General features: G+C 54.8%; 1 protein-coding gene across 15 annotated transcripts; it reads left to right on the forward strand.

The window, feature by feature from the left end:
- Positions 1-4,079: 4,079 nt before the first annotated feature.
- Positions 4,080-9,188, forward strand: LOC127439435 (uncharacterized). 15 transcript variants are annotated; one of them, XM_051695647.1, is made up of 3 exons: positions 5,287-5,344; positions 7,302-7,507; positions 8,126-9,188. In XM_051695647.1, exon 3 carries the CDS (start codon positions 8,249-8,251, stop codon positions 9,071-9,073), a length of 825 nt encoding a protein of 274 aa, XP_051551607.1. In that variant the 5' UTR covers positions 5,287-5,344; positions 7,302-7,507; positions 8,126-8,248; the 3' UTR covers positions 9,074-9,188. The 15 variants fall into 15 exon arrangements, with proteins under 15 accessions (XP_051551598.1, XP_051551601.1, XP_051551604.1 ...); XM_051695646.1 differs by lacking the exon at positions 5,287-5,344 and adding an exon at positions 5,596-5,653; XM_051695643.1 differs by lacking the exon at positions 5,287-5,344 and adding an exon at positions 5,862-5,962 and having other exon boundaries at positions 7,302-7,404; positions 7,920-9,188.
- Positions 9,189-9,258: the final 70 nt, after the last annotated feature.

The following is a 9,258-nucleotide window of genomic DNA, read 5'->3' on the forward strand; positions in this document are numbered from 1 at the left end:
CCTCTGGCCTCAGCCGGTTCAACAGAGGGCCTGGTTCTTACACCCTCTCCCGAAAATTACTTAGTCATTTTTTCACACTTTTTGATCATTCTTCCAGGCCCTTTGTGTTATGTATCATGCCCACAGGTGTCACACACCTCGGCTTATGACACTGACACTGTCCCCATCACACTTACTGGTTCTTTGTGCACCTCCAGGGGCCTGGGGCAAGTTGTCAATGCGGTGACACACACACCCTCCTCGGATACATTCACTGAAACAGACAACCTATGACAACAGATCATCCAGAATGCATTGACTTAGTCATTTTTTGACACTTTTGATCATTCTTCCAGGCCCTTTGTGTTATGTATCATGCCCACAGGTGTCATACACCTCGGCATATGACACTGACACTGTCCCCATCACAATTACTGGTTCTTTAAGCACTTCCAGGGGCCTGGGGGCAAGTTGTCCATGCCCAGGCAGGTGTCACCCACCCCGGCTTATGACAATGACTTTGTTCCCATCACACTCACTGGTTCTTTAAGCACTTCCAGGGGCCTGGGGGCAAGTTGTCCATACCCAGGCAGGTGTCACTCACCCCGGCTTATGACAATGACTTTGTTCCCATCACACTCACTGGTTCTTTAAGCACTTCCAGGGGCCTGGGGGCAAGTTGTCCATGCCCAGGCAGGTGTCACTCACCCCGGCTTATGACAATGACTTTGTTCCCATCACACTCACTGGTTCTTTAAGCACTTCCAGGGGCCTGGGGGCAAGTTGTCCATGCCCAGGCAGGTGTCACTCACCCCGGCTTATGACAATGACTTTGTTCCCATCACACTCACTGGTTCTTTGTGCACTTCCAGGGGCCTGGGGGCAAGTTGTCCATGCCCAGGCAGGTGTCACTCACCCCGGCTTATGACAATGACTTTGTTCCCATCACACTCACTGGTTCTTTAAGCACTTCCAGGGGCCTGGGGGCAAGTTGTCCATACCCAGGCAGGTGTCACCCACCCCGGCTTACAACAATGACTCTGTGCCCATCACACTTACTGGTTCTTTGTGCACATCCAGGGGCCTGGGGGCAAGTTGTCCATACCCAGGCAGGTGTCACCCACCCCGGCTTATGACAATGACTTTGTTCCCATCACACTCACTGGTTCTTTGTGCACTTCCAGGGGCCTGGGGGCAAGTTGTCCATGCCCAGGCAGGTGTCACTCACCCCGGCTTATGACAATGACTTTGTTCCTATCACACTCACTGGTTCTTTGTGCACTTCCAGGGGCCTGGGGGCAAGTTGTCCATACCCAGGAAGGTGTCACTCACCCCGGCTTATGACAATGACTTTGTTCCCATCACACTCACTGGTTCTTTAAGCACATCCAGGGGCCTGGGGGCAAGTTGTCCATGCCCAGGCAGGTGTCACTCACCCCGGCTTATGACAATGACTTTGTTCCCATCACACTCACTGGTTCTTTGTGCACTTCCAGGGGCCTGGGGGCAAGTTGTCCATGCCCAGGCAGGTGTCACTCACCCCGGCTTATGACAATGACTTTGTTCCCATCACACTCACTGGTTCTTTAAGCACTTCCAGGGGCCTGGGGGCAAGTTGTCCATACCCAGGCAGGTGTCACCCACCCCGGCTTACAACAATGACTCTGTGCCCATCACACTTACTGGTTCTTTGTGCACTTCCAGGGGCCTGGGGGCAAGTTGTCCATACCCAGGCAGGTGTCACCCACCCCGGCTTACAACAATGACTCTGTGCCCATCACACTTACTGGTTCTTTGTGCACATCCAGGGGCCTGGGGGCAAGTTGTCCATACCCAGGCAGGTGTCACCCACCCCGGCTTATGACAATGACTTTGTTCCCATCACACTCACTGGTTCTTTGTGCACTTCCAGGGGCCTGGGGGCAAGTTGTCCATGCCCAGGCAGGTGTCACTCACCCCGGCTTATGACAATGACTTTGTTCCTATCACACTCACTGGTTCTTTGTGCACTTCCAGGGGCCTGGGGGCAAGTTGTCCATACCCAGGAAGGTGTCACTCACCCCGGCTTATGACAATGACTTTGTTCCCATCACACTCACTGGTTCTTTAAGCACATCCAGGGGCCTGGGGGCAAGTTGTCCATGCCCAGGCAGGTGTCACTCACCCCGGCTTATGACAATGACTTTGTTCCCATCACACTCACTGGTTCTTTGTGCACTTCCAGGGGCCTGGGGGCAAGTTGTCCATGCCCAGGCAGGTGTCACTCACCCCGGCTTATGACAATGACTTTGTTCCCATCACACTCACTGGTTCTTTAAGCACTTCCAGGGGCCTGGGGGCAAGTTGTCCATACCCAGGCAGGTGTCACCCACCCCGGCTTACAACAATGACTCTGTGCCCATCACACTTACTGGTTCTTTGTGCACTTCCAGGGGCCTGGGGGCAAGTTGTCCATACCCAGGCAGGTGTCACCCACCCCGGCTTACAACAATGACTCTGTGCCCATCACACTTACTGGTTCTTTGTGCACTTCCAGGGGCCTGGGGGCAAGTTGTCCATACCCAGGCAGGTGTCACTCACCCCGGCTTATGACAATGACTTTGTTCCCATCACACTCACTGGTTCTTTGTGCACTTCCAGGGGCCTGGGGGCAAGTTGTCCATGCCCAGGCAGGTGTCACTCACCCCGGCTTACAACAATGACTCTGTGCCCATCACACTTACTGGTTCTTTGTGCACTTCCAGGGGCCTGGGGGCAAGTTGTCCATACCCAGGCAGGTGTCACTCACCCCGGCTTATGACAATGACACTGTACCCATCACACTTACTGTTTGTTTGTGCACCTCCAGGGGCCTGGGGCAAGTTGTCCATGCCCAGGCAGGTGTCACTCACCCCGGCTTATGACACTGACTCTGTCCCCTTCATACTTACCTGTTGTATCAGCTCATCCAGGGGCCTGGGGCATGTTGTCCATGCCCAGGCAGGTGTCACTCACCACGGCTTATGACACTGACTCTGTCCCCTTCATACTTACCTGTTGTATCATCTCATCCAGGGGGCCTGGGGCATGTTGTCCATGCCCAGGCAGGTGTCACTCACCCCGGCTTATGACACTGACTCTGTCCCCTTCATACTTACCTGTTGTATCAGCTCATCCAGGGGCCTGGGGCATGTTGTCCATGCCCAGGCAGGTGTCACTCACCACGGCTTATGACACTGACTCTGTCCCCTTCATACTTACCTGTTGTATCAGCTCATCCAGGGGGCCTGGGGCATGTTGTCCATGCCCAGGCAGGTGTCACTCACCCCGGCTTATGACACTGACTCTGTCCCCTTCATACTTACCTGTTGTATCAGCTCATCCAGGGGCCTGGGGCATGTTGTCCATGCCCAGGCAGGTGTCACTCACCACGGCTAATGACACTGACTCTGTTCCCTTCATACTTACCTGTTGTATCAGCTCATCCAGGGGGCCTGGGGCATGTTGTCCATGCCCAGGCAGGTGTCACTCACCCCGGCTTATAACAATGACTCTGTACCCATCACACTTAATGGTTCTTTAAGCACTTCCAGGGGCCTGGGGCATGTTGTCCATGCCCAGGCAGGTGTCACTCACCCCGGCTTATGACAATGACTCTGTCCCCTTCATACTTACCTGTTGTATCAGCTCATCCAGGGGCCTGGGGCATGTTGTCCATGCCCAGGCAGGTGTCACTCACCCCGGCTTATAACAATGACTCTGTACCCATCACACTTAATGGTTCTTTAAGCACTTCCAGGGGCCTGGGGCATGTTGTCCATGCCCAGGCAGGTGTCACTCACCCCGGCTTATGACAATGACTCTGTCCCCTTCATACTTACCTGTTGTATCAGCACTTCCAGGGGCCTGGGGCAAGTTGTCCATGCCCAGGCAGGTGTCACTCATCCCGGGTTATGACAATGACTCTGTACCCATCACACTTAATGGTTGTCTCAGCACTTCCAGGGGCCTGGGGCAAGTTGTCCATGCCCAGGCAGGTGTCACTCACCCCGGGTTATGACAATGACTCTGTACCCATCACACTTAATGGTTGTCTCAGCACTTCCAGGGGCCTGGGGCAAGTTGTCCATGCCCAGGCAGGTGTCACTCATCCCGGGTTATGACAATGACTCTGTACCCATCACACTTAATGGTTGTCTCAGCACTTCCAGGGGCCTGGGGCAAGTTGTCCATGCCCAGGCAGGTGTCACTCACCCCGGCTTATGACACTGTCACTGTACCTTCACACTTACCGGTTCTTTAAGCACCTCCAGTGGCCTGGGGCATGTTGTCAATCCGGTGACAGACACCTTCCTCGGCTACAGTCACTGAATCAAACACCATATAACAACAAATCATCCAGACTGCATTGACTTAGTCATTATTTGCCACTTTTGGATCATACTTCCAGGCCCTTTGGGCTATTTTTCATGCCCAAATAGGTGTTTCACAGCTCGAATAAGGTCATTTACACTGTCTCCCCATTGAAATCAATTGAAACTGACCCTTTCCCCCATGGACATCAATTAAATCAGCACAAACATTTTCAGCATCACTATTTTGACATCCAGGAGGTACATGAAGCCAATTCATGCCCACCAAGGCTCACCCTCTCGGCTTCAGACGATTCGGCAGAGGGCCTGGTTCTTACACCCTCTCCCGAAAAATACTTAGTCGTTTTTTCAACAAAAAATTTTTCTGCATCACTTTTTGGACCTCCAGGCACTACATAGAGCTGATTTATGCCCACCAAGGCGCACCCTCTCGGCCTCAGCCGGTTGGGCGGAGGGCCTGGTTCTTACACCCTCTCCCGAAAAATACTTAGTCGTTTTTTCAACAAAAAATTTTTTGCATCACTTTTTGGACCTCCAGGCACTACATAGAGCTGATTTATGCCCACCAAGGCTCACCCTCTCGGCCTCAGCCGGTTCGGCAGAGGGCCTGGTTCTTACACCCTCTCCCGAAAATTACTTTGTCATTTTTTCACACTTTTTGATCATTCCTCCAGGCCCTTTGTGTTATGTATCATGCCCGCAGGTGTCACACACCTCGGCTAATGACACTGACACTGTCCCCATCACACTTACTGGTTCTTAGTGCACCTCCAGGGGCCTGGGGCAAGTTGTCCATGCCCAGGCAGGTGTCACTCATCCCGGCTTATGACAATGACTTTGTACCCATCACACTTAATGGTTCTTTAAGCACTTCCAGGGGCCTGGGGGCAAGTTGTCCATGCCCAGGCAGGTGTCACTCACCCCGGCTTAATACACTGACACTCTACCCATCATACTTACCTGTGGTATCAGCACATCCAGGGGCCTGGGGCAAGTTGTCCATGCCCAGGCAGGTGTCACTCACCCCGGCTTAATACACTGACACTCTACCCTTCATACTTACCTGTTGTATCAGCACCTCCAGGGGCCTGGGGCAAGTTGTCCATGCCCAGGCAGGTGTCACTCACCCCGGCTTAATACACTGACACTCTACCCTTCATACTTACCTGTTGTATCAGCACCTCCAGGGGCCTGGGGCAAGTTGTCCATGCCCAGGCAGGTGTCACTCACCCCGGCTTAATACACTGACACTCTACCCATCATACTTACCTGTGGTATCAGCACATCCAGGGGCCTGGGGCAAGTTGTCCATGCCCAGGCAGGTGTCACTCACCCCGGCTTAATACACTGACACTCTACCCTTCATACTTACCTGTTGTATCAGCACCTCCAGGGGCCTGGGGCAAGTTGTCCATGCCCAGGCAGGTGTCACTCACCCCGGCTTAATACACTGACACTCTACCCATCATACTTACCTGTGGTATCAGCACATCCAGGGGCCTGGGGCATGTTGTCCATGCCCAGGCAGGTGTCACTCTCCCCGGCTTAATACACTGACACTCTGCCCATCACACTTACCGGTTCTTTAAGCACCTCCAGGGGCCTGGGGCAAGTTGTCCATGCCCAGGCAGGTGTCACTCACCCCGGCTTAATACACTGACACTCTACCCTTCATACTTACCTGTTGTATCAGCACCTCCAGGGGCCTGGGGCAAGTTGTCCATGCCCAGGCAGGTGTCACTCACCCCGGCTTAATACACTGACACTCTACCCATCATACTTACCTGTGGTATCAGCACATCCAGGGGCCTGGGGCAAGTTGTCCATGCCCAGGCAGGTGTCACTCACCCCGGCTTAATACACTGACACTCTACCCTTCATACTTACCTGTTGTATCAGCACCTCCAGGGGCCTGGGGCAAGTTGTCCATGCCCAGGCAGGTGTCACTCACCCCGGCTTAATACACTGACACTCTACCCATCATACTTACCTGTGGTATCAGCACATCCAGGGGCCTGGGGCATGTTGTCCATGCCCAGGCAGGTGTCACTCTCCCCGGCTTAATACACTGACACTCTGCCCATCACACTTACCGGTTCTTTAAGCACCTCCAGGGGCCTGGGGCAAGTTGTCCATGCCCAGGCAGGTGTCACTCACCCCGGCTTAATACACTGACACTCTACCCTTCATACTTACCTGTTGTATCAGCACCTCCAGGGGCCTGGGGCAAGTTGTCCATGCCCAGGCAGGTGTCACTCACCCCGGCTTAATACACTGACACTCTACCCATCATACTTACCTGTGGTATCAGCACATCCAGGGGCCTGGGGCAAGTTGTCCATGCCCAGGCAGGTGTCACTCACCCCGGCTTAATACACTGACACTCTACCCTTCATACTTACCTGTTGTATCAGCACCTCCAGGGGCCTGGGGCAAGTTGTCCATGCCCAGGCAGGTGTCACTCACCCCGGCTTAATACACTGACACTCTACCCATCATACTTACCTGTGGTATCAGCACATCCAGGGGCCTGGGGCAAGTTGTCCATGCCCAGGCAGGTGTCACTCACCCCGGCTTAATACACTGACACTCTACCCTTCATACTTACCTGTTGTATCAGCACCTCCAGGGGCCTGGGGCAAGTTGTCCATGCCCAGGCAGGTGTCACTCACCCCGGCTTAATACACTGACACTCTACCCATCATACTTACCTGTGGTATCAGCACATCCAGGGGCCTGGGGCAAGTTGTCCATGCCCAGGCAGGTGTCACTCACCCCGGCTTAATACACTGACACTCTACCCTTCATACTTACCTGTTGTATCAGCACCTCCAGGGGCCTGGGGCAAGTTGTCCATGCCCAGGCAGGTGTCACTCACCCCGGCTTAATACACTGACACTCTACCCATCATACTTACCTGTGGTATCAGCACATCCAGGGGCCTGGGGCATGTTGTCCATGCCCAGGCAGGTGTCACTCTCCCCGGCTTAATACACTGACACTCTGCCCATCACACTTACCGGTTCTTTAAGCACCTCCAGGGGCCTGGGGCAAGTTGTCCATGCCCAGGCAGGTGTCACTCACCCCGGCTTAATACACTGACACTCTACCCTTCATACTTACCTGTTGTATCAGCACCTCCAGGGGCCTGGGGCAAGTTGTCCATGCCCAGGCAGGTGTCACTCACCCCGGCTTAATACACTGACACTCTACCCATCATACTTACCTGTGGTATCAGCACATCCAGGGGCCTGGGGCAAGTTGTCCATGCCCAGGCAGGTGTCACTCACCCCGGCTTAATACACTGACACTCTACCCTTCATACTTACCTGTGGTATCAGCACATCCAGGGGCCTGGGGCAAGTTGTCCATGCCCAGGCAGGTGTCACTCACCCCGGCTTAATACACTGACACTCTACCCTTCATACTTACCTGTGGTATCAGCACATCCAGGGGCCTGGGGCAAGTTGTCCATGCCCAGGCAGGTGTCACTCACCCCGGCTTAATACACTAACACACTACCCTTCATACTTACCTGTTGTATCAGCACATCCAGGGGCCTGGGACAAGTTGTCCATGCCCAGGCAGGTGTCACTCTCCCCGGCTTAATACACTGACACTCTGCCCATCACACTTACCGGTTCTTTAAGCACCTCCAGGGGCCTGGGGCAAGTTGTCCATGCCCAGGCAGGTGTCACTCTCCCCGGCTTAATACACTGACACTCTGCCCATCACACTTACCGGTTCTTTAAGCACCTCCAGGGGCCTGGGGCATGTTGTCCATGCCCAGGCAGGTGTCACTCACCCTGGCTTAATACACTGACACACTACCCTTCATACTTACCTGTTGTATCAGCACATCCAGGGGCCTGGGGGCAAGTTGACCATGCCCAGGCAGGTGTCACACACCCCGGCTTATGACACTGTCACTGTCCCCGTCACACTTACCTGCTGTTGAAGCACCTTCGAACTCTCCAGCCCAGGTGGCCCGTGGTCCGGAGATAGGATCCCGTGAAAAACCGATTCTTCCGCCGGCCATATCTCCCGAAAGGGACCACCTACGGGCTCGGGGTTGGTCTCGTTGGAAAGTCCGCAGCAAGACCTTTCCAACGAGCCCGGCCACACGTTCCTGGGTGGTTCCTTCCCGGATACAGCGGCTCTGGACCGCCCGACGTCCCACGGACGTTTCTCCCGGACCGGACACAGCACAGACTCCGGGTTGGTCGCGTTCGAACCGGCCTTCTGAGTCCTTTCAGACGAGCCAACCCCCACCTCCCTACTCCGTTGTCGCGCGGAGCGGCGGCCGCTCCAGCCTTCAGGTGGACGTGACGGATTACGTTTGGGGCTCTACCTCCCGAACCGGACCGACCCCGGACCCCGTTACAGGCTCATCCGACGCGGCTCGAAGGGACCCTTCGATTGAGCCCTGGACCGTCTCTGTAGTCCTCCGGGTCTCAGAGATACGGGCCTTGGATTACACCCTCTCCGGAAAACGACTCTTTCGACGGCCGTATCTCCGGAACGGAGAGGCCCCGGGACACCAAATTCGGGGCCCTTACACATCTCGACGAGCCCTTTCCAACGACACCGGCCCCGACCCTCTAGCCCCTCGGGGGCCCGAGATAGCATTTTGCACATTTGAGCCTCTAGCTCCAGAACCGGAAGTGCCACCGGGTAGAGACCGGCCTCATTCGAAAGGCACGCCCGAGACCTTTCCAACGAGCCCGGCCTCGTCTCTCTAGCCCACCGGGTCCCCGAGATATCGTACGACGCGACCTCCGCGTCCAAAGGGCTGTCGCCCGTGTCAACATGGCCGTCCAAGTTGGCCGCAATTAAACATTGTTTCAACGGCGTATATCCTAACCTAATCAGGCATGAGCATGGTGGTTTTCATCCCTATATCCTAACCTAACCTAACCCTAACCCT

This window comes from Myxocyprinus asiaticus, unplaced genomic scaffold (assembly GCF_019703515.2).
Source record: "Myxocyprinus asiaticus isolate MX2 ecotype Aquarium Trade unplaced genomic scaffold, UBuf_Myxa_2 HiC_scaffold_199, whole genome shotgun sequence".
NCBI lineage: Eukaryota > Metazoa > Chordata > Actinopteri > Cypriniformes > Catostomidae > Myxocyprinus > Myxocyprinus asiaticus.

Excerpts from the sequence above, each read along its gene's own strand:
- LOC127439435 (XM_051695638.1), top strand. The coding sequence starts at position 8,249 with ATGACACTGTCACTGTCCCCGTCACACTTACCTGCTGTTGAAGCACCT.